At 39.7% G+C, this 26446-nt stretch overlaps 2 protein-coding genes across 48 annotated transcripts in view; both read left to right on the forward strand.

Moving 5' to 3' along the window:
• TRDN (triadin) overlaps window positions 1-5612 on the forward strand; it is a 194911-nt gene extending 189299 nt beyond the window's left edge. For all 47 annotated transcript variants that reach the window (XM_078383395.1, XM_078383409.1, XM_078383424.1 and 44 more), the window contains one exon: window positions 5522-5612. In XM_078383395.1, the coding sequence (XP_078239521.1) occupies window positions 5522-5586 (65 nt within the window). In that variant the 3' untranslated portion in view covers window positions 5587-5612. The remainder of the gene's footprint in view (window positions 1-5521) is intronic.
• Window positions 5613-8336: 2724 nt separating this feature from the next.
• The window catches only part of LOC144587133 (triadin-like), a 39464-nt gene continuing 21354 nt past the window's right edge, over window positions 8337-26446 (forward strand). Inside the window, exons 1-5 of the mRNA XM_078386628.1 lie at window positions 8337-8421; window positions 8542-8592; window positions 15517-15567; window positions 18265-18291; window positions 22672-22719. Coding sequence (XP_078242754.1) covers window positions 8337-8421; window positions 8542-8592; window positions 15517-15567; window positions 18265-18291; window positions 22672-22719 — 262 coding nt within the window. The remainder of the gene's footprint in view (window positions 8422-8541; window positions 8593-15516; window positions 15568-18264; window positions 18292-22671; window positions 22720-26446) is intronic.

Below are 26446 nucleotides of genomic sequence, written 5' to 3' on the forward strand. Positions count from 1 at the left end.
TATAATTTGTATCAGATTAAAATATCACACCAAACATTGACATGGGAGGCTGGTGGAAATTATGTAGCATTCCAGAGAAAATAAATATTCCATATACTTGTTGGCTCCCATCCTCCACATCACTACCATTAGAAATAAAATCTCAGGATTGGGGGAAATTGAAAGGGCTTTACTTTCTCCCTATAAAATATAATTCAATACCACTCTTCATTATCTTTCTGCATCCTTAGGAATGCAGTAAAAATTAGGAAAAACTGGCAAAATACAGTACATTGTTTTCTGCTCCTTCCCCGCTGACCCTCTTCCTTAGCTATCCCTTTGCCCTTCTTGAGCTTGCAAGGCTTGTTATGAGATTTGTGATAAGAATTAATTACTAGATGTAGCCATATTATTTTGCTGCGTGAAATGGAAGATCAAGATTTTTGTGGTCATATCACCATCACAGTTACGTTTTCTCTCTTGCACCACAAATGGAAATATTACTTTTGGACCTACAAAACCTGAAGACATGCATCTGCCCTGCAAACTGCATGCATCCAGACCTTCTCTTCTGGGGATTTGTCCTCCTGAAACACATTATCTGATTCTTAGAATGCTTGCACAAAAACTCAACCACCCACATCACTTTTCTGCGAACAAATTGAAGAGCCACAGCTACATTCTGGAGCATGGCTATTTCCATGACGTAGATGCATGGATGCTTAGCTTTCTCTACAACTCCAACATTCACATTCAGCATCATGTGGCAGTAAAGAGTGGTGGCAGAACTTGACCTGTCTATGGAATAGTGGAGTTGACATATATTAAAAAGATATATGTATGGCCTAATGCCAAAATGTCTGATAGCTTGCTAACACTGGGCTACATCTAAGGTTACAAGAATGGACTTCTGCTCTTGAAATCTGTATTCCTCCACACTGACTGCAAATGTGCTCTTGACACTTCTCCAGCCCTCGGGAATACGCTTTGAGGAGTGTGCTGGGAACTACAGGGCTGAGAGAAAGAGAGAGGAACTCAATCCACCATCCCTCAAACATTGGAAAGATGCTGTTGGATGCAACTAATTATTATTATGTAGCACAAGGTTTAAATATAGACTACATAAGGACCTGCATAATAATGAAAGAAATCTAAAATGATCCTCAATATAATGTTTCCTTCTTGTCCCTTTGGAAGCATTCTGGGTCTGATCATTTAATTCAACATATATCCACATCTTTTTTTTCTTTTTGTACAGCAAATAAGTTTGCCTATCTTTCTCTATTTATGTGCAGGGATTTCTCTCATCGTACCCTGTTGTCTGAATGTCTAGCAACTGATAAATGTTTCTTCCCAGAGCCTATTAAAGGAAAAGAAATAAACCTTTGTGTCTTCAAAACATAACAACAAAGAACCACAGTTGTTCTGTGGATACGCCAGATTACATTTAATGAAAAAGCAACAATTCTTTGTTGTAGTGCTTGAAAACATCCTTTCTGGAATCACAGAAAAGAAAGTCATTAAGACTCCAGTTGTGAGACAGAGGGTGCAATATATACAATGTGCATGTACCTGGGAGTTATTTATTATTTACATTTTGTGTCCTCTTTTTCTCCCAGTGACCTTAGGATAGTGTATACCATTCTCCACCCCATTTTATATGAATTTTTGAGTTGGGTCAGGCAGAAATTTAGTAGCCCAAGGTCACACAGCCTCATGGGTTTTTATACCATCTGAAGGAAATAAAAGCACATACTCTGGTGTCATGGCTGGGTTGGGACGAGAACCCGGAATCTCCAACTCTCACCCCAACACTCTGGCAGCTGTGGATAGTGTCTGGAGCCCCCAGTGTACCTCCCTTTGTGCCTGCCAGGGCCTTGTTTTTAAATATAAGACAAGAAAAATGGATTCAGCGAAGTAGTTGTTGATTTGAATCTTTAACTCCACCTTTGCCTTGCATAAGTTAATTTCCTTGAGTAGCCACAGTTCCCTATTTCTAGGAAGTGGAAATTTTGTGTTTGGCCATGAGCACTACAGGAGCCATTTTATGAATTGAGACCCCAACACATCTCCATGTTAGCCATTTTTATGTTCCAATAAAATATGCATAGCTGTTACCACTGGGCATGAATAAGGTTGACAGCAGTTTTTTAGACTGCAGCTTCAGAAATAAGTCCCATTGAATTCTATTGGGCTTCCCAGAAAGTAGATGGGTATAGGATTCCAGCCTTCATGTTGTAATAAACTTATTTTTAAAGAATTATGAGAAACCGATAGAAGTTGTGGACATTAGCTGGAAACAACTTATCAGTGTGTAAATTGCATAAATTGTAAATCGCTCAGAGAGAATCTTAAGCGCTATGTGGTGGTATATAAGCAGCACACTTTGCTTCACTTCACTTTGCTTTGCTTTAGCTGATCTTTAGTAAAAAGAAACTCTGTAGCCAGACATTGTGAAAAGACCTGATTTTTTTTGTGATTGTTTTAATGTAACAACAGCAGCAGCAGGCATCTTATTATTTGCTTCTGAAGATATCAATAAAAATGTGCAGGAAGTATTCTATTCAATCACTGTGTAAGAAGCAAATAAGACCCTTGCTTCCACTCTTCTGGACTCTGAATTAATAAGAACTGAGAAACAGATGGGTATTTTACACTCTCCAATCTAGTGATGCTTGTTGTATAATACATAACTTTAGACTCTTCATACGTTGGTTTTTGCTATTTCACACTAAATTACAGTGGCCTGAGATTATATTCTCAGATCCTACCCCATGCTGTCATCTGTACAACATTTCTGGATATGATCCTGTCTTGTATTCTTGTAGTGTAATTGGCCTCTGGACTTAGAGTTATGTAGCGTCATGTGATACACTTTGAGGCTAGAGTTCTCTGTGTGAAACTAGAAAGACGTGGGGAAATAAATGGCTCCTTCTGGAATATGATTGAAAGCCACCATGAATATGTCTAACCCCAGGTTGAAAAGAGAAGAAACCATTGACAGTTACTGATGAGCCAAGAGGCAGTACATAATAAATCACACTCCGGCAGTGTACCAGCAACTCTGTTTTTTCCCATTCTTCTATGTTATAAAGCTAATATGCACCACCATCAGTTTTTGTACATCTTTCCTCAGGAATAATGGTGGACAGAGTAAAGATGTGGGAAGACCATAGTGGAATATATGGACAGATCCAGCATAGGAAGATGTGATGGGAATGATGTTTTTTAGTTAAACCAACTAATTACCTGAGACTGTGTCTACATGGGTATTTAGCTTTTTGATCCACTGTGGGGACAAGCTAGTTTGCTCCTAAAGTGTGTGATCAGATGATTTATTTAATGCAGCAAACCACCCCATCTCCTGAATATTCCTACCTGCACCTGTCTGGGTCCCTGTCAGGGGCTTCTACATTTTTGTGCCAGTAGGATAGTTCTTTTTTGGTTTGTTTCTAGCATGTAAGTGCATTGGAAACAAACCAAAAGTAAGCTTCCTGCTGTCAACTTGTCATATTGTAAAGTGGCTTAAAAAGAGAGCTACTTCAGGATACTGGCAAATTAAATACTTCCTTGGAGCTGTGGAAGGGCCAAGGAAATGTTTTAAAAAGAAAACTTAGTGTACAGCAGCACAGATCTGTTACATTACTCTTTTTTAAAGACAAATGGAAAATTTCCAGAAGCAGGAGGAGACAGGAGGGAGCGGGGGCAGGTGAGAAGGGTGTTTTTCAAAAAGGTGTGGCTGGAGGCAGGTAGTCCTTAAAATGTTTAAGAGAAAAACAAATAAAAACTCTGATTGCCTCCTGTCTCCTCCTCCTTCATGTAGGAGGTTTTCCATTTATTTTTTCTTTTTCTTTTTTAAAGTGATGCAGCCACTTTTCTTCTTAAGCCACTTCATGATACTGGCAAATTAACATTAGGATGATGTAGATCAAATAAGGCCACTTGAGATCCATATGCCATTTGGATTCAAGGATCACACCAAATTGCATTCTAGATGTCCTAGCTACCCTATTTAACCCACTCTAGCCAAATCCTGATTCTGATTGGTAGAACTTCTAAATGTGTGATATATCAATTTGCTGTTCCTTGACTAATAGAAGGCTTCCTTTAATGGAATGGGGTGGGGTGATTTTCAGCAATGCTCCCATTTGCTTTGTGACGCCCCTTGCCGCCGCCCCATATTGTTTTAGATGATTCTCCCAAACTGTTTGTCTGACTGATTGACTGACTGATTGATTGATTACAATTGGCAATTAACCTCCTTGTGTGCTAGAGCTCACAAATCAATGTACAATAATGAAACTAGAAGTGCTCTTTTTTTTAAAAAAAAATTAAAACAATGTATAAGCCAATGGGAAAACCATTGTAGAAGACCAAAGGCCATATCTACTACTGTAACTTTGGCAGTCTGCTGGAAACTTAGTAGGGATTGGCTCAGCCAGGCTTCCTTTGAAAATGTGTTCTATTATCACTGTGCTTCTGCAGAGAAAGCCCTGTCCTATGTACTCACAGAGTTACAGAATATGGAAAAGGTTACCACTGAAGACTTTGAATTCCAGGTGGGATCACACAGAAAGAAGTGGTTTTCAGATATTTTATCCTCTGGTTGTTTAGGAAGTTTCAGAAGCCAAAATCAGCACCTTGCATTGCGTTCAAAAACAAATTGGAGACCCATGCAGTTGGTTCACTATTAGCGATGACATATGTATGAATCTTCCTCTCATTCTTCAGGTAGAAGACTTCCATTAAGAGAAAGACAAGAAATGAATACAGTGGTGCCTCGCTTAGTGATGTTAATTCTATCCAAAAAAATCACTGCTAAGCAAAACGCGGTTTCCCATTGAAATGCATTGAAAACCAGATAATCCATTCCAATAGGAACGAATTGCCATCCTTAAGCGAAAATTGCCATAGGAAACATCGCTAAGCGAAACGCGTTTCCCAAATTGAAATGCATTGAAACCTATTCAATGCGTCACAACGGGGGAAAAATACAACAAATTAAAAAAGAGTCAGAACAAAGTCAAATTTGGTTAACAAAGGGTTTATTAAGTGCACTTTATGATTTCAAATATTTTAAACAGTAAACTTTAACTTTATAAATAACAAAAAACATTTAAAAAACAGCAAACATGAGGCTGTTTAAAGCATCGTTAAGTGAAAATTTAATCGCTATGCGAAGCATGGTCCCAACCATCGCTAAGCGAAAATCGCCCATAGGGACCATCGCTAAATGAAGTGCAAAAATGCTCCGAAAAAGGCATCACTAAGTGATTTCATCGCTAAACGGAGCGCCCATTAAGCGAGGAACCACTGTACCAAACTATGTCACAAAAATCCTACAGTTAAAAAAAATTGAACAGAATCTTGCACAGGCCTTCTTAAAGTTCATGGGTACATTATCTGAATGTTTGTATACCTATGGCTTCTGATAACTCCCGCTCATGATGGCTTCATCTGCATAAATATCCTACACATATGAATGTGAGGTTCCTTAAATTATTCACTTAATTTATTAAAGTATGAATTAATGTTTTCTCAGATGTTGCAAAAGGAAAAGTGAAGTCTCCTACTACTGTGAAAGAACAAGGTAAGCATTATTGGTAAAGCTCCATATCCTTGAGAATGCCCAAGTTCTTTTATGGGAGGAAACTGGTAAGAATAGGCTTGTTATTTGTGTATATACTAGGACTATTGGAAGATTTTTTTTAAATGGTGAGGCATTTAAGGTCCTTGCAACTGTAATCATGCACTGGAAAGTGCTGAAAGTATAAGTCAGTGATTCCCAATCTTAGGTAACCCAGATGTTCTTGGACTGCAACTTTCAGAAACCCTGGCCAGCACAGCTGGTGGTGAAGGCTTCTGGGAACTGTAGTGAGAACTGAGTCTAGGAACAACTGGGTTGCCCAAAGTTGGGAACCACTGACTTAAGTGGTTCCCACTTAAGGCACACACACATAAACCAGCACTGAAACACAAGCAAAGCTGGTTTAGTCAGACTGTTGGCTCATCTAGCCTAGCATTGTCAACAATACCTGGCAGCAGCTGTCTAGCTTTCCAAGTAGGATTCTTTCCTAGACCTACTTGGAAATGGTGAGGTTTAAACCCAAAACCTTCTGCATGGAAAGTATGTGCTCTATCACTAAAACCGTCCTGCCTCTCAGACCAAAGGTGGGAAGGGCTTAGTGACTGAGCACATACTGAGATAGATGCCTGTCTCAGAAGATAGGGTGCCAAGAGGGGCAAATTCTGCCATTTCCCCCATGCTGGGAGAATCATGCCATCTGCTCCAAAGAGCTTTCCTCTCCAAAGCTAGCCAGCTCCCAGATGCCTGATTTTGAGGAGTACCCAGAGAATGCTTTGGAGATCCCCATTAACAGCCTTATACGATAGTCTCTTATACAATAGACCACAGGTAGTGGTCAGTTGCAACACTTGTGCAACCACAACTTCTCTTAGTCCTTCATTGCTTTCTGACCCTTCATTCTGCTTACTTTCATGAAAGGTTGGACTTAGTGGCCTTTAAGTTCCCGTCTAGCTTTAGAATTCTATGGTTCTATGACAAACTTTAGAAATACATGACAGGATTTTACAAAACAAGCCTAAGATGTATACATGAAATATCTATATTATTTGTTAATATTCTCAATATTGACCAGAATCCTATTACTTGCATCCACCAGCATAAGCCCTTCAATGTAAATCTCTGCAGCAAACTGCCATTAGGTAAGAAGTCAGCATAGGCATTTGCTGTTGCACGTCAGTCACATGGCTTGCCATGTGACAAAAAGTGCTTACACTGACTTCCTAACTAGTTGCCCAAATCTATGCCAATGAGTTAACACCAGCATAATGTTTCAGTTGGATTCATGATGTAATGCTTCAGTGCCAAAACTTGCTAATACTGTAATAGGGTTTTTGAATACAATACGCAAAAGTAATATATTACTGAAATGCCATTCACCTCAAATATGTACATGCTCCCCTATGTCTTTGATAGAGGACGTTTTGGACCTTGGTACCAGTTGGCAAAATGTATTTTTCACTTTCATTGTTGGCTTATTTGCATCCAGCGTAAATACACACTGGTGGAGCAACAGCCATCATTTGGGACTAAACGTGAAATTGCACTATGCCACTCTGTCCATTTGCCTTTCAACAGCTACTAAATCTCTAACACAAAGTTTCTTCAGCTATAATATCAGGGCAGTGAAGACCCACATGTAGCCACTGTTTTTACCCTGTTGGCTCATGTAGCTTTTTATTGCTCTTGTACACCTCTGCTACACATACTTTGAGTACAAATACATGCAAGTAATAATAAAAAGTAATCCACCTGATGCACACAATTCATTTTCTATATGCATATTTAACTTATAACTCCCATACAATGCAATGTGTTTGACTGGTATTTATTTTAATATGCTCACTTCCCTCCTGATAAAGCATAATTCTTCCAGAAAAAGGAATTTGGTGGGTTGATAAATTAGTAATTATAACTATGTACAGTATATGCTTGCTCATAGATTTATTTGTATTCAATCTGTTCATTCGAGGTTTAGATTAAATGAGGTACTATTTGCATGTTGATTAAACATGTTTATTATTTTGAAAAGGCAGTCTTTCAACTCAAATGGCACAGTTATCCCATCAATGTTGTTCTGTTTAGCAGTCCATCTTGGAGTAAAATTGAAACAAACAAGAAACCTACTAGATCTGTAATTGTTTAAAATAGCTGTGGGCAATATCATCACTGTCGCCATCATCTTAGAACTGCAGAGCAGTAGGACCCTAAGGATCATTGAATTCAGCCCCTGTCAAGGTAGCAGAACAGGGAATCAAACTTCAAACCTCTGGCTCCACAGCCAAATACCTAAACTGTTCTATATGTGACACTCTAGATATTGTTGGACTGCAGCTTCCATCAGCCATAAACAGCATACATAGCCCATGATGAGAGGTGATGGGAATTGCATTCAACAACAACATCTGGAGGACCGCCATGTTCCCTGTCCCTGGAGTGTCACAGTACAAAAGAAGGGAACGGGAGGACAGAAGGATCATGTAAACATATTCATTGTATAGTTGAAAGTAAACTTAATGTAAATTCACTTTTCAAAACAGCTGAACATTAAAACATCCAGATTGTGTCAGGAACAGGAATTCTGATCACATCCATCTTACACCCCAATTTGTTGTTTATAAGACAGGGGGACTGTCCCATGTCCTACACAATCCTTGCTTAGCATTGGTGGAGGGGGACTGACTAACAACGGGCCAGTAGCCTAGCATCAACAACCAAAAATATATACTTTTCTCTCAAGATGCCAGGAGAATGTGTTTCTTCCACTTAGTAAATGACTTTTCTCCTTCAACTGAAGAGGGAATTGGTAAACAGGGCAAAAATATGGTTTTTACTTGTTTTAAAGAACTTTGATTCAGGTATGTGTATTTCCTAACATGCATGTTAGATTCTTAAAACAGAGACCCATATATTTGCATGTTAGCCAACCCAAACTGAAAATGCACTTTTGCAAGTTACAAAATTTGGATTTTTTTCAGAGGCAGTAAAACCAAAGGAAGTAAAGCCTACCATTCCCCAGAAGCAGAAAGGTAAATATCACCTTATATTGTATGTTAGTGATAATATCAGATCTGTATATTTGCTTTCTTTCTCTGTTAACTTAAAATTACACTGTTCCCTTCCAGAATATGTGAACTTTTAATAGGTGATGGTGAGAAGAAGCAAGAGTGTTGCTTCTTACAAGAAGAGAACAATTTTTTTCCAAGCAAATTTCGAAAAGTACTTCAGATTCTATTTAAAACCCACCTCAGAGGAGAGTTTTATAAGGGATCAGATTTCTCTGCAGCACTGTCTGAAATCTAAGCCTCCGAAGAACAGCTAGCTACATCCCTCCATGAATGAATAGAATAATATGAGGCCTTTGGAACACTTCTATCTTCCACTATAACACACCAGCCGAGTATCCATATGAGTCTAGCATTCACATAAATGTTCAGTTCATCCAATATTTGCTATGCTGGGGTGGGAAGGATGGAATAGTTCATCAGGAAAAACTCATGAACTTATTCGTGTAGAAGCAAATAAGTGCAATTTTTTTCCAGCCATTTCACTCTGCACGCAGAATTTTACCATTGGAACAGGGATCTGAACCAGCCCTCGGTCCTTTTTTTCCACTAGAATTTATATAATTCGAATGTGGTATTTTCCAGAGCAAACAGAATATACACTATGATGTTGAATGGGTGTGACAGGGCAGTGACATTTTGTCAGAAAAAAAAGATTATCCCGATGTGTAAATTGGCTGCAAGCATCCTATGCAGTGCAGTACTTTATTAGACCTCACTTTTTTTCCAGTCATAATAAGTGACATGTCACAGAGATCCTACAAAATAGGGTCTGAGAAATGTCAATGCAAAAGAAAAAAAAAGAATAGTTCCATTGCTTGCAAAGTTTCAGTGCTTTGTGGAAAATGACATTTCCCTCTGATACCTTTTCCTTATCCAAACAATAATAAATGCAATAAATTAAAACCTTCCTTAATAGGCAGTGCAAGTTTGATTACAGGTTTTTCCTGCTTTGCTTAAAATATGTATCTTGTGAGCAGGTGCATTTAGCCTCATTTATGTGACATGGGTACCTGAGAGGGAGAGAAAATACCATCAACACACTCAAGATTTTATGATACAGGGTTTGGTTTATTGGAAATAAGCTGCAGTCAAGGAGATGAAAGGGGTAACAGCCCAAATAATTCATCTCAATGGGTTAAAAGAAAAAGCATACCTTTACAGGTATCCTGTGCCATAACCAGCAAATACCACAAGATCAAGTGTTTCAACTTCTCGAACAGTCGTGCAAAAATTTTTCTGGCACAGTTTTGTACTGATGATATGTTTATAGCCTTGTTATGAATTGTGGTGTGTTGGCGCTGTGGGCTAAACCGCAGAAGCCTGTGCTGCAGGGTCAGAAGACCAAGCAGTCGTAAGATCGAATCCACGCGACGGAGTGAGCGCCCGTCGCTTGTCCCAGCTCCCGCCAACCTAGCGGTTCGAAAGCATGCAAATGCAAGTAGATAAATAGGGACCACTTCGGTGGGAAGGTAACAGCGTTCCGTGTCTAAGTCGCACTGGCCATGTGACCACGGAAGATTGTCTTCGGACAAAATGCTGGCTCTATGGCTTGGAAACGGGGATGAGCACCGCCCCCTAGAGTCGAACACGACTGGACAAAAATTGTCAAGGGGAACCTTTACCTATGAATTGTGACATAGTCATACGTAAATCAGTAATATACTGATTATATGATTGCATGAATAAAAAGTAGGATACAATAGATGTTTAGTATTCTTGAAACAAAGAGTTAAGTTTTCTGTAAGCACTTCCAGTCTTTATCTCTCATGTTAAAATGTGCGTTCATCCATTACAAACTATGTTTCCTGTCACTGGAGTCTCCTTTCTTATCTCTTCCTCCCTGTCTCCTTGGCTCCCAGTTGGGAGAGGGGGGAGTAACATCCTTTTGCGGCAGGTTTGTGAGAGAGTGTTGGGGCACATCTTGTAAGAAAGGAATGTGCTTAGGGAGAAATGCTAGTGAATGAGCTTCTTTATACTAGCCCAGTTGCAGTGAAAGTAACACAAAGCACTGAGAGTCCCCTGGACTGCAAAGAGAACAAACCTATCCGTTCTGAAGGAAATCAACCCTGAGTGCTCACTGGAAGGACAGATCCTGAAGCTGAGGCTCCAATACTTTGGCCATCTCATGAGAAGAGAAGACTCCCTGGAAAAGACCCTGATGTTGGGAAAGTGTGAAGGCAAGAGGAGAAGGGGACAACAGAGGATGAGATGGCTGGACAGTGTCTGCGAAGCAACCAACATGAATTTGACCCAGCTCAGGGAGGCAGTGGAAGACAGGAGGGCATGGCATGCTCTGGTCCATGGGGTCACAAAGAGTCGGACACGACTTAACGACTAAACAACAAACATAAAGCATTGGATGTGTATTGGAAAGAAAAAAGTGTAAAATTCTACATAGGGATGGGTGCTGAGGTATTTCATAGTCACACAATAAAGGATCTGTACTAAGAAGTGAAAATGGAAGCCAACAGTGCTTGAGTCAACATGAACGGTTGATTACCTCTTTTGATTTCAGGAATCTCTGTGTTCTTCTGTGGTGCTGAATTTGGCATGGTGTCCTCTCTCACTTCCACCTCCTAGCACAGAACCCTAAGAGCAAGAAAGCCCCACCCCCTTCATGCTTTTGGCCACCCCCAGTTTCATCTAGGTAACTCTTTTAGCAGCTGCCATTGCTTCAATCAGCAACATTCAGTAGGAACAAAATTTATTTCGCTTTGCAGCCTCTGTGACTACAAGTATTTCCTCCCTCCATTCTTTTGTTATTTGAGAGCTACAAAAAGCAGCCACCTGTAGAGGAGAAGCATAAAAATCTTTTAATCCTTAAAGCAATTTAAGCAACAATCTACAAACTAGAATTTTTTTCTAAATATAGCCTAAGGTTTGCATTTTAGAAGAAGTAGCTGTGTTAGTCTGTGTTAGCATGTCATGCAAAGGCAAAACAAAAATCAAAAATAAGGGAGACCCCTGTGATCATCCATCATCAAGAGGATGCCATGTGTTTCCAGTTTCAGAATCCAGCTCTGATTTTTTTTTAATGTTGTGGAGAACAGAATTATGGAGTAATACACTGAGCCTTTTGAAATCAACACCCCTTGTTTTGTTATTCTAGTAGAAAAACTCTTCTATATTTTATCCTGGAAAGCTCTGTACAATAGGACACAAACAACCCATATTCCCAGGGATAGGTTCCAAGCCACCCCTCAAGTGCCTGAAACTACAGATAGTAATGAACACATTTTCAACTATCTGGGGGGGGGGGGTTAGAGGAGGAGGTAAGTGCCCATGTCCACTGCAGGCTGGGTTGAGCAGTGGCAGCCATGAACAATTAAAACCGTGGATACTGGTTCCACAAATCCAGGGGTTTTCCTATAGGTAGACAACAGTCCATTGTCCCAACCCCTACTTTTCTTATGAAACTGACCAAGGACAACAGAATTTCAGTGGACTGTGAAATCAAAACAAGCATTTCCTTCCTACAAATGTTCTCTCTTGCACTGCTTTAACACATATTAGTATCTTTGAAATTGAGATAATCTAATCTAAAATGTATCATGCTTCCCAGCTTCACATCATTGTCTGATTCCTCAATTATGTGGTGCATTAAGCAAATGTTAAGCACACCAGACAGCCTTTTCCAATTACACTTTCTTACTTAGCGGCATTCTTCATCTGAAGCAAAGCAAGATTATTGGCTCCTGTATTAAGGTCAGTACTCCCAAATGGCAGCATACTCAACAACTGTTGTGTATGTCAAAAGAGAGTGTTGGCTGACAGTGCAATCCTCTACATGTCTATTCAGAAGCAAATCCCATTGAGTTCAGTGGGGCTTTTCCCTATGCATGCAGATGTAGGATTGAAGCCTCAGTTAATAGAATTCCAGATTGTAGTGTATAAGAAAGAATGGAGGAGTCATATTTTAATGTTCCTTAATTATGTGGCACTTTCTTTGTTTAATAACTAAGGAGTTATAGGGGAAATATATATATATATGCAGAGTTTGTGAAATAGGCAAGCTGGAGCAGTTCACTCACTGGTTGTTGTGGGTTTTTCGGGCTCTTAGGCCGTGTTCTGATGGTTGTTCTTCCTAACATTTCACCAGTCTCTGTGGCCAGCATCTTCAGAGGATAGCACTCTATGCTCTGGTGCAGTTTGTTTGGGAGTTGAGTATTTACGGCTGTGAGATCAGCTTTTGTCCTTTTTGGGAGATGGGTGATTATGGTGATCAGTGTGCTTTTGTTGTGGGTGTATTGCTATGATAAGGAGGAGAGATTATCTGTCACTGTGATTGATGGGTGTCATTAGCTGGTCTTTTGTGTATAGTGATCCCTGGTCCTGTGGCTGGGTAGAGTTTGTTGACCTTTTGCACGCTGTATTTTTCAATGCTGGGAGGCAAGTTTTGTTGAGTTTCAAACTTTCCTCTTTTTTGTTGAGGTTCTGCTGGTGCTTGTGGATTTCAATGGCTTCCCTGTGCAGTCTGACGTAATGATTGCTGGTGTTGTCCAGTATTTCAGTATTTTGAAATAGAATTTCATGTCCAGCTTGTTTTAGGGCATGTCCAGCTACTGCCAATCTTTCTGGTTGTTTTAGACTGCAGTGTCTTTGATTCTGGTGTGAGTTCTTCGTTTTGTGGTTCCAATATATACCTGGCCACAACTGCAAGGTATCCGGTATGCTCCGGCAGTGGTGAGGGAGTTCCTTCTGTCCTTTGCTGACCATAACATTTGTTGTATTTTTGTGGTGGGCTTGAATACTCTTTGTAGGTTATGTTTTTTCCAAAAGTTTCCCCATGCGGTCCGTGACCCCTGTGATGTATGGCAGAAATACTTTATTTGTGGGTGGCTGTTTTTCTTCTTCAGTTTGGTGTTGTTTTCTTGGTTTGATGGCTCTTGTGATTTCATTTTTGGAGTAGCCATTTGCCTGTAGGGTCCAATTCAGATGGTTGAGTTCAGTGCTGAGAAACTGAGCTTCACAGTTCCGATTTGCACGGTCTACCAGTGTTTTGATTATGCCTCTTTTTTGCTGTGGTTGGTGGTTGGAGTTTTTGTGTAGGTACCGGTCTGTGTGAGTGGGTTTTCTGTAGAACTTGTTTCCCAATCAGTGGTCATTTTTGCGTACGACCATGACATCTAAGAATGGGAGTTGTCCCTCTATTTCTATGAATTGTATATTTGGGTGGATGCTCACTTTTAGTATGATTTGAAAAAAAGGAACTCAGCCCAACACCTCGTGCTGTCTTAACTGTAACTAGTGTAGCCTTCAAGAGACAAAGAGAACTTGAGTCAAACTCAGTTCCTGTGGCCAGATTTTTCACAATGTATCGTTTGATAATGTAATGAAAGAATGGGGACTAAGGAGTCTCTTGAATATATAAAGCCTGAATTTGGCAGCTTGTTCTCACAGTAACACAGGGGTCTTACTGTAGGGTGTAAAAGTGCAGAAGGTATCAGATGTGGATGTAATGGGTACAGTGACAGACTACAACTCAGGAGACCTGGGTTCAAATCGGAGTTGGCCATTCTAACCTATTTGGGGCAACAAATGGAAATTGTAAAACTGCTCATCAAATATCTCACTTACCTTGAAAGTCCTATTAGGTTCACTCCAAGTTGGTTCTGACTTGGCAGCACAGAACATACACATAAAAATAGCCAAGTGATGAAGAGAAAGAGCACTGGTTTGGGGAATTCATTTTTCTTACTTTCACTCTTGAAAATTAGGGGTGTTGTGCATACTGTAGTTTTGAGAAGTGCCATAAAAATTAGTAGCAAGTATAAAGAAGTCACAGTTGGTGCCTTGACATGAATTGTGGTTAGCACTTCTAACCTTTTAGAAATACTGTTTACTCAGAAACTCACTGGTAAAAAAACAGGAACTCCAGCTTAAAAAGGTGTGTAAATAAAACTCTAGGTAACATAAGACAGAAAATGTCTACAGACAACATTAATCCTTCATATTAAATTACTGTAACATTGAAGGACACAATTTCAATTTTAAAATGTCATGAGATCTTAATTATTTATATATTATACTACAATATAAAAATAAAATATTCAGTACTTATTCTCACTTAATGGGAGACCTTTATGTTTATCACCAACAAGTGTATGAAACCTGTACTGTTCAATATTAAAATGCAAAGGTAGGTGACCTGAAGTTACAGTAAAGTGGGTGTATGCAAATATATAAATATACCTGTACTTCCATAATGTCAGCATGCAGACACAATAATTTTCCTCAGCTGTCAGCCAGTGTGACATTTTGAAACACTGTAGGATTGATATAACCAATTGGCCAAGCAAATTTGCCCATGCTCTCATTTTCCAAGTGGCAGCGTCGATTTTGAGTAAAGTTTTCCTATCTACAGTAAATTCTACTGCTTACTAATTCCTACAGACCTGGGATAAAATATAAACTTTGTTTGACTTATATAACTTTGCTGTGCAGACACAGATTTTCACAAGACCTATAATGTATCAATGGGACAGCCACACAACCCAAAATACTTTTGTTTAGTTGGATATTTTGGTTCAGTTGAATTGCCATTATTATTAATAACTCACTGCTCTTTACAACGGTGAGAAGACACAACCTGAAGTAGAATAAAGATTTTATAAAGTACAAGCTGAAAGAAGACATATTTAATAATATTAAATATTATTAATATATGAATACATCCTGACATTTCTCTTCATGCCTGGTGAAGTCTTTTCTTTTTTATTGTAATGGTAGCCAGATACCAACAGTAATGGTGTTATTGCTCACTGACTATTTAAATAATGGCAAAATAACTGTATTTTCTTCTGTGCCTGGCCACTGAATGTTTTGGGTAGAAACATTTCAAAAGCAAGATTAACATGTATCTTGTTTCATTTGCAATTATTACAGCACCTGAAGTGATAAAAGAAACCAAAGATACTTCTCATCGTGCCATTGCAGGTATGATCCATTTGCTACATCCTGCCGCCTATTTTTAATTTATTTAGGTGTAAATCTTTTGTTTGAGCATATGAGCTGTATCAGTACAATGGCTAAACCTGTGTTATGTCCAGCAGTCCCTTGTCTGATGTGTTTTTCATTATTAGCTTTCACCACCAAATGCTGTTACACAGATCTGCCTTTCAGTCCATATAACCGGGGTGGGGTAGAGTTTAACCTTTTGTTCCTGTGTGCTGCTTTAGTTTTTGCCTACTGTTACGTGCATTAGAATAGAACAGAACAGCTGTGCTCCCACCTGTAGGGCTGTGATATGCTCATCATAACAAGCCTAGTTCTAAGTGATAACATGATCATAAGATGCAGGTTACACAATTTTGGCCCATCAAACACAACACGTCTATCTGCCATGGATGGGGGACACTTAGAAGTTCCCATTCATTTCCTATTTTTCCTGTTTACTCATACACTGCAATTGTATGTGTTTGTTGGCTGCATTTGGTACACTGAGTCATACTGTACAGGTTCAGATTACTTCATGAGAAAAGAACTGTTAATTGTCCTGGTTTAGAAATAGTAATGAACTGGTGTGAAGCACAGTAATACAGATTGAAAGCATTAAGCAACCAATAAGTGATTCCTGGAACTAGAATAGCTCCTGTTCCATGAGAAGACAAAGACTCTTTTTTCACGGTGTGTGTGGCCAGTCATCCATGAACATCCCCTTGCTCACATAACATGTTCCATTAAATGACAGTCATTTAGACATAACATCTGACAAGCTCATATGAATTAAAATGTTCTTAGCTCAATGAGTTGATGCTTTTCTTTCTTAGGCTCATTTGCAATTTCTGCTGCGTATAATTAATGCCCTTCTGGAATTCTGAAAAGCAAGCACCCCTTCACTGAAAGTTGAAATAATTATAAAAAGAATAGTAACTAAATATCAACATTGGGACACTGGACAGAGGCCACAGTAATCAGAGTTAAGCACTAGGAACCTGGCACAAAAAGGTCCAGAAATGATCATTTACTGCACGAATCTGGGTGTGAAAAAGTATGCAATTGGATTCTTTTTTTTCCTGATAGCTCTCTATAATGTGACAAAGTAGTATGATGATTCTGCCAAAGCACATATCTTCTTCAAACTCCGCCTATGTATGTCTTGGCTATTTTGATAAGCCTATCATATTGTCAGGCATGTGTGTGATCTCTGTGCAGTTGTATTTTCAAAGCACATGTCACTAGTTGCCTCATTACAGCTTCGTGGTGCAGTGGTTAAACTGCAGTATTGCAATGGAGACTCTGGTCATGACCTGGGTTTGATCCTAGACTTAGGTAGCTGGCTTATGTTTGACTCAACCTTCCACCCTTCTGAAGTTGCTAAATTGAGTACCAGCTCACTATGAAGGGAGCAATGTGTAGCCTGCATAATTAAATTGTAAACTGCCCAGGGAGTGCTTTAAGCACTATGGAGCAATATATAAGCAGCACATTTTGCTTTTTTTTTTTTTGCATATTTATACAAGTGCCTTCTTTTAGAAAGAGATAATCCCAGACACCTGTCATATTTGTCTCAAAGTAGAGAAAAGCAATTCTGTGAACAAAGCAAGCTCTCAAAATATAATTGTAGTTATATAACTTGCTGAAATGTTATGTGCACTAACATTTTTACAAGGATTAGAAAATGATCCTGCTTTTATATACCATGTTAGTCCTTCCAGCTGTAGTGCTCAAATGGTTTTCATCTCCCCATTTTCTTTCTCTAGAGCAGGAGTAAGCAATGCCCAGTAGTCCAGTGGGAAATTCTCTAATTCAAGGACCATGAAAACTTTTCTGGCTCCAACTGTCCCCCTCTTATTTTCTTCATTGAAAAAAAAATCATACAGGGATTGCATACCTTGTTTAAAGATGATTTTCTCCCTCAACACTTCTAGGAGTGAGATTCATTTCTTTATTATTATTATTATTATTATTATTATTATTATTATTATTATTATTATTATTATTATTATTATTATTATTATTATTATTATTATTATTATTGTTGTTGTTGTTGTTGTTGTTGTTGTTGTTGTTGTTGTTGTTGTTGTTGTTGTTGTTGTTGTTGTTGTTGTTGTAATTTAACATTTTTATTTGATTTATTTTAAATATACATCAATAAAAAGATGCATTTTAAGATGAAATATGTCATAGAGTTTACACAGAGGAGGTGGAGACCTCGAGCATATTATTCCAAGCAACATACCCTCTAATTTTCATCCCTGCTGGGCAGGGCTCTGCCTCTCTGTCTTGCAACTCCACCCCCCCCCCTGCACAGGGTTCTGTTGCAACCAGAACCAAAGGGTTGAACGTGATCTCTGTGCAGAGGAGGAAGAAAGCTGTGTGGAGGGAGGCGGAGTCGCACATGGGTGTAGCTTACAGGGAACCTTGATTCTAAGTATCCCTCCCTATATGTACTTGGAGGGTTCATCATCTTACTTCCATATGTCTGAACATAGGTAATAAAAGGAAGCCAAATTGAGATAAATTTAGTTAGGGAGGTGACTTATTATTATTATTATTATTATTATTTTGGAAGCCAGGATGGGATCTATGGACTGCAAAAAGGCAAGAAATTTATCCAACCCTGTTTTGGAGACAGATTATTGAATGACATTTATTGTCTTATTCTTGCTTTGTATTTTTTATTTTTTTTAGGAAAGAGAGAAGAACACAAACCACTGAGTAAGTTGCTAAAAAGAATGTTCTTTTAGAAATGATTTTTCCCCTCTCTAGGGGGAAAAAAAGTGAACACTTGGGATCAACCCACATTTTGCAAACCATAGAAATGTCCAGTCAGTATTTTCTTGAAAGTGAAGGGAAGTGGCCATTTTTAACCTTCCCTCCCTAGCTGCTTCTCTCCTACCCACCTCCCATGTACACACACTCACTCTGTCAGAAGAAAGAGAAATGTCAATTGGCATCAGGTAAGCAGAAATTAATCAAGAAGGTTGCATGCTATATACATAATGTGTAATTTGACCCTTGTTCTTAAAATAATATGAAGCGCTTTGAAGATACATTGAAAAAAGCCACCCTAAAGGTATAGGCAGTTCATCTAGTCTTCAGTTTCATACACATTTTATCTACTTTTCAGCTACATCAAGACTGTCTTTGGAATGTGGCCATCAGCGCAGTTCCACCAGAGAGTGACTTATTGCTGCCATATTTTAGTACTGTAAAGTTCCTTTTAGTCCCTGGGGAACGCTTCACTTCCTACATATGTATGCCACAACAAATCCTGGATTATGATAGGAAGTCCTGTGGAGGGAGGGTTTCTGAACAATGCGCCTGAAACAGACAAAAAAATATTTTATGCCCCTAGCAGGGGGAACCTAGATGATCAATTTTAATGGCTGATCCGTGGTTCATATGTTTATTTAGTCTCAATGTTTGCCTCCATAACACAGTGTGAATTCTGGCTCTACTGGCTTGCCTGCTGTCATCCTGATGCCATTGTGTAGATGTATCTCTGAAACAGCAGCTTCTTAACATCTCTAACAGAGAAGGCACGGATCGTCTTTTAAAGCAGGAGTGTACAAACTCAACAGCAAAAGGTTTTACTTGGTAACTAGGAGCCTGATCCTAAGGGGCCGCTTTAGCAGTAGTAATCACATACAGGACTCTGAGGCCATCAGTTTCTTCAAGACAGGTTCTGCTATTAGGCTAAGTGAGGCCTCAGGCTGTAGGTACTATGGAGGAGGGGAGTCATAGCAGTGTGTAAAAGGCAGAATTGTGCATCAAGTAACTTGTCCTGTGCCCCCAAAAGAGCCAGCTGTTCTCAGGTGTGCTGTCCCATTTCCGGTACTGAAGTACAATTTATCTTCTAGCCCACTAGGTTTTTCTATTTAAAATGGTGAGGTGGTATCTCAAGCTATAAAATATCTTGGGCTAAGCAGTGAAATACCTCCGTGAAGACATACACTCAATGTGTGTGGAGACACAAGACTCTCATTCCTTCCTTGGTTATGTTTGCCAGTAGAAGACTGTGTGGAGCAACTCAGCCTTGCTACCATTTGGCAGGAGAAGCATGGAAGTGCTGCCTTGCTACCTCTGCAGGTTCGGTTTGCAAACTTAGTTTTAGGACACCACTCATATTTGTTCTGCCTCTCACTTCAGAGGCTATAGTCTGAAGTGTTAGATGACTGAACTGTGAAATGCAAAGAGGTATAAAAAGTACTGCGGCAGTAGGTCAATTCCATGAGCAGGAGCAAACAACCCAATAAATCCAGAAACCATCAAGTGCCTGGGTTCATGTGGCCGCAATTGGTGAATTTTGAGTTGGGTTTAAACTGACACATCAAGTGAACCTGCACAACCCTAGGTGGGGAAGGTTTACTCTGCACTGAATTCATATATTTGCAGGAAAGATAGTTTTCAGATAAGCTGTGAGGCCTTGTTGTTTGAGGTGAATGTCTTTCTTCATTTTAGAAAAATGCCTATGATCATAAGGTAAATATAAACCAACTGAATGTTGCAGCAACATAATATATACTGAAATTCAGTTGATAGCTATCAACAGCTGCAATATGTAAGGCAGCTGTTGCTTTAAATTCTGGACAATGTCCAAACTTTCAGTAACATATGCAGCTGTACATATGTTGAGTCTGCAGTTTCCAGCAAAAATATATTTCAAATCAACCAATGATGACATTAGAAAGGAGAGCAAAAGTGACTCAGTAAAAGATTGGGAGGAGGAAGGGAAAGTAGGGAACAGAAATGCTTTTCCCATGCCAGGCTTATGACACTGTGACTTCAACTGTTAAAACCATATTTTGGAAAATTAATCATGCTTGTAAGCCTTGCTGGCCCTGGTCAGATCAGTAGAACCAGTTGTCCTGTCCAGAAGTCCTCTTTGTATATGTACTCCCCATCCATGGGTGGCTCAAGTTCTTCTGCAAGTTCTGACTCCATTACTGTATTCTATGATTCTGTGATTCTACTAAACAGTACAATAAACGTCATTAGAAACAGAGCTAATTACTGGACAATCTAATGTTTCATTCCTGGGCAAGGTATTGGAGTGGGTCATGGGGCTTCTCAGCTCCAGAGTTTCCTGAATGAGACATTATCTAGATCTATTACTATCTGGCTTTGGGCCCATTTATGGGACATAGACTGCTTTGGTCACCTTGATGGATGACCTATGCTGGGAATTGGACAGGGGGGAAAGTATCCTTGTTGCTTTTGCTGGACCCCTCAGTGGCTTTCAATGCCATCATCCATAGTATCCCTCTGAGCTGTCTCTCTAGGATGGGACTTAGTGGCACTGTTTTACATTGGCTCAAGTCCTCCCTGGATGGGAGAACTCAGAAGATGGGGTTTGACTGTTCAACACCCTGGCTATTGGTCTGTGGTGTCCCACAGGATTCTGTTTTGTTCTCCATGCTATTTATCATCTATATGAAACCACTGGGAGAGATTGTCTGGAGTTTTCGGTTTTGGTATCACCAGTATCTGGATGACAACCAACTCCAGATAACATCTCTTCTTTCTGTCTAAATCTGAGAAAGCTGGTTCAGTTTTAGATCACTGTCCAATGTCAGTGATGAACTGGATGAGGGTGAATAAATTGAAACTTAATCCGGACAAGACAGAGGGTCTCCTGGTCAGTCAAAATGCAGACCAGGGAATAAGACTTCAGCCTGTGCTGGATGGGATTGCACTCCCTCTAAAAAACACAGATGTGAAGCTTTGGTGTGCTCCTGAATTCATTCCTGAACCTGGATGCTCAGGTTTCAGTGATGGCCAGTGTATGTGCACAGTTGTATTCTCTGCACAGGGTGAGTTGGGAAGCGTCTACTCCTTAAATGAACATTTTGTGTGAAAGCAGAAGCATAAATTTTTTTTACCCCATTAACATGATTAACATATGCATTAAATGTCTTTATCCCCATTAAGATGAAAGGATAATTTTCCTCTACTGAAATTAGCTAATTCTAGCATGAAACAATTGTTGGCTGTTTATTTTCCCTTCATATAAACCATTTCTGGAATGCACGTTTGGATTATATAAAGTATATTGTATTCTTTTTCTGTCTTACAAACATATCTAAGTTCTTCAAACTGTTCTACTGATTTTAGGAGATCAGGATAGGAGTTGTATGAGAGTACAGTGCAGGAGTATTCCAGGACCCAGCACATTGTGGAAGTGCTGAGTCCAGGTGTCAGATCCTGATAAGGATGCCTGACTTCCCAGGAGCCCTGCAGAGATTTATAGACCTCTCAGGCAAAGAAGAGATGTCAATGGTTCAGCATAGCTGACATTATCCCAGCAAAGGGGTAATCCCAAAGTGAAATCAGACAAACATTGACAAACATTTCCAATTTTTTGGGGGGGGGGGTGTTTAAATGTAATTTTTTTTTGGTTGCAATAATTCCAGGCAACTCCAGTTTGTCTAATGCTACAAACTTTTATTTCTCTATATTTTCTTGGTTCCATAACATAAAATTACTTCAAAATTGTTGTAACATCCAAACTTCTTACAGTTATGAAAAACTATGGGCACCAACACTTAAAGTCATTCCTTTCAACGTATAAAAATATACGCAGGTATCAAAACTCAAAATTAAGCATATCTCTCCTCTTCTCCACTTTGTCCTTATGAGAGTCTGGTGCTGAGAGAAAGGTACTGTCCCAAAGTGAGTGTCACAAGTTGCATGGTTCAGTTTCAAGGTTCTAATGAGTTTTGTGGCCTAATAGGGAATAGAGCCTGGATTTCCTAGTCCACAGTCCATACTTATATAGGCAGCTTGTACCAACTGGTTTTATAACAAAGACAGGCCAATAGTGTGATCTTGTTTTCAGTAATCTTGTGAGGCTATCTTCAATAAAGGTAAAGGTAAAGGTTCAAAGAAACGGGAGCTCACTCCGTCGCATGGATTCGATCTTACGACTGCTTGGTCTTCTCACCCTGCAGCACAGGCTTCTGCGGTTTAGCCTGCAGCACCACCATGTCCCTCCACTCTTCATACATTAAGGGAGATTAAATGGTTGTAAGAACAGGCTAAGTAAACAATAGCCAACTGAAGTTTTGTTTATGCTGTGTTGTTTCTGTCTTGTAGGACAAGAGGTTCTTAAGCACGACAAAGGAGCTCCTCAAGGAAAGCCAGGTACCTACTCTGCTTTCATTTCTCGTTTATTCCAAATGCCATTTTCTGACATACAGAAACAAACAAGAGCACTATAATTACACACAAAGCCACTTGGCAAAGCAGGAAACAAAGCTGACAAATTCAGCAGAATAATCTGGCCTTGGGTGCTTGGCATTATTCCTGTTCTGCCTTTATGCCAAAAAAATTTCTGAACAGCTTATTCATGTATAAAGACAGAATTCTGCTTCCTCGTGTCTAATCAAGTCGGTAATGACCTCTACCAAGAATTTTGACCTTTTTTTTGGTTGTTCTGCATATAGACTAATCTGTTAAAACTGTATAATTGAATAATGAGAAGTACATTGTTAGGAAACAAGAAGACAGAAAACAAAGGAAGTAAACCTTAGAACAAGTCAGGTGTCTAAAGAAAAAAAAAGAAAAAGTAATTTAACTGAGGAAAATCCAGTTGGTGTCAACAACATATTTTCTTATGTATATTTTGCCAGGCATGGAAGAAGAGAGTAAATTTAAATATTGCCACAAGCAATAAAAAGGTGCTATATTGGATGAAAGCCACCTAGCTTAACAAGTCTTTCAACCACATGATTCTAAATCATATATACATTTTCCTGGTATGTACCCAGGTCTGAGCCTCAGGTCTAATTTTTAGGAGGGAGAAGTAAAATAACCAAACAGCAGCAGTTGATGATATACTGTTGTGTCTATCAGGAAGACCCTACAAGGGTTAATGTGGGTCACAGCAGTATCCTTTATTTCATCTTGTTTTTAATACATTTTTAGTCACAAGATGGTCAGCTAGGTCTGTGCATTGTCATTTGATTTGATCACATGCCATCAAGTCAGTTCTGACTAATGGCATCCCTTTTCAGGGTTTCCCAGGTAACGAATACTCAGAAGTGGTCTGCCATGCCCTTCTTCTGGGGGCACCCTGGGACTGTGTAGCTTGCCCAAGGCCACACAGAGTGGCTCTTCTTGTAGGAGACACATTGAAAGGTGTCCAGAAATGTACCAGTAGCCAATGAAACTGTTGGAACAAGGCAACTCAGTTATCCTTGTAGCAGTTAGCAAGCTGGCTGCAGCATTTTTCACTTGCTGTTTCTGAACATTTTCCAAAGACAGCTTCAATTAGAGAGCATTGCACGAATCCAAGTGAGATGTAATTAAGGAATGTGTCACTGCGGTCAGATCAGATATCTCCAGAATGGTTTTATTCCCTGTCCCCTGATTTGTCCTCTGGCTGACCTGTAGAACCTCTACCTTATCTGGATTAACCTTCTGTTTGTTCACCCTCATTCTACCTACTACTGAGACTGGATGTTCATCTAGAATTGAAGCAGGATTTGAATGGAAAGGACATACGGGTGTAGTATGTATACTGTTGGCCCAAAATTCTAGCCAACCTCCTCCAGCAGCTTTGTATATATGTTAAATAACTTGTGGGGCAGAACAGAACACTGAGGGACCTGCCACAGACCAACAGCCAGGATATTGAACAGAAGTCCCCTGGCAATGCCTCCTAAGCTTGCCAGTGCAAGAAAGACCAGAGTCAGAGATTCCAAGAAAAATATACGAGTCACAGCCCAGAAGGATGTCATGGGCAATGGTACTGGATACCACTGAGAGGTCCAGCAGAACCAGTAAAGGACACACTTTTCCTGTCGAGTTCTCAGTGTTGTCCACCAGGGCAACTGAAGCTATTTCTGTCTCATAACCAAGCCTAAAGCCAAACTGTTATGAATCCTGATAAACTATCTCATCTAGGAACCCCTGGAACTGGGAAGCCACCACACACTCCAATACTTGGCCCAAGAATGGAATGTTGAATACAAGAGGGTCACTATCATGCAGTGGGATTCAATGAGGGTTGGGTTTTTTTTCCCAGCACTGGTCTTACTAATTCCTCCTTTAGTAATACTGGCACTTTGCTACTCTCCTTAGCCACATAGCCACTCCTCCCATAGCTGCCTTTATGAGCCAGGAAATGCAACATCAGCATACATGGGGGCTGTCAACTCTCCAGGAATCCTGTCCATGTCCTCAAGATGCAGAAACAGGAACTTATCCATTAACAGGATACATGCATGGGTCAAACTTACAGCCACATTACATATCTCAACTACAACAATTCAAGTCAAAGTGAATCCAAGCAATTCTCCCTACTTCCGTAATTTGCTAACTATTGACAACAAAATATTGTACATCATTTATCTGGAGACAAGTATGCATCTAACAGGTTCAGTATCATTGTACAATCTTTTTTACTAATGAGAAGTGTTACTTTCATTGTATTAGCGAAGGCTTTCACGGCTGGGGTCAAAAAACCCACAACGACCATGTTACTTTCATTCTCTCTCTCTCTCTCTCTCTCTCTCTCTCTCTCTCTCTCTCTCACTCACTCACTCACTCACACACACACACACACACACACACACACACACACACACACTTCTATTATGATACAGCAGATAATACTGTCATTTCTTCCACCCAAAAAATCTGGGCTTATATCCTAAATGGGCTCTGAAGCTAGTCATCTTGGGTCAGTCACCATCTTTTAGCCTAGCCTACCTTACATGCTTGTAGTAACAATGAACATGAGAAACTCCTGAGTTCCTTAGTGGGAAACTGGAAGTCACATGCCATGACACATTGTACCATACAAGATTAGATTTGGCTCTATTTTGGTCCCTAAGGAGCGCACTCTGGATAATACAAACAATGCCTCATTGCCTTGCAGAATGTCCTGTCAAGCAAAATATGGGGAATTAGTCACATTGCAATGTAAATGTAATTGAAAGAGGCTTTGGATGGATGAGATGAGAAAATAGGAGCTGCAGCTGTTCTTGGGAGGTGTACCTTTTTATGATTCGTGCAGACTGTCCATTGTTAAGAAACACTGTGTACCCATTAGTGAATTACCACAGTCAGGTCGTGGTTTGCTGCAAAATAAATGCTTAAGTACTGAGCGCTGAGTGGCTGACAAAAATTACGGTGGTTGTCTCTGGGCTCCCTGCCAAATCCCTGCAAGTGCTGTTGGATCATTTCCAATTTAGCCAGCAGGTGGCAGCAGCCATTTTGCTTGTTCTAAAAAATATACTGTATTGGATAATATTCCTTACACTGTGGAAATCCTTACAGCCTCCTTCTTCCTCCCCACTGCTCTCCCCCCCCCCCGGGCTATTTTGTCTTCTGCAACAGCAAAGCAGAGTTTCCCAGTTCTCATGTAACGACTCTTATCAGTAGGCTCAACATATGAACCTGCCAGACAACATGCCTCTCCCTAGCAGAATTTAGTTTAGTTGTCCAGAAAGCTAGCACAGCAAAATACATGTTTCCACCACCACCACCCCACTTCTTGTAGCAGAAGCACATTGTAAGTATGCACTGCCAGATTACATGCACAAGTGTGACACCCAACATTTTTAGGGCTCACTCGAAACATTTGCTGGTTTCAGAATGAGGCACCCCAACAATAGAAAGAGTGTAACTCCCATTTGTTTTACACTGTCATTGAACAGGTGTGAGATGAAACTCAGGGGGAGATTTCCATCAATGCAGTGGTTATTTCACATACAGTGACTTACATGAGACCTTCCTAGATAGGGCAGAAATTCATCAAATTAATTGACTTTGAATTAATAATCTCTGTGTAATCTCCATGCTATATCAAGCAAAGATAATACCATTACACTTAAACGAAGTCCTAAATTATCTACACAGAGAT

Source organism: Pogona vitticeps, chromosome 1 (assembly GCF_051106095.1).
Source record: "Pogona vitticeps strain Pit_001003342236 chromosome 1, PviZW2.1, whole genome shotgun sequence".
NCBI lineage: Eukaryota > Metazoa > Chordata > Lepidosauria > Squamata > Agamidae > Pogona > Pogona vitticeps.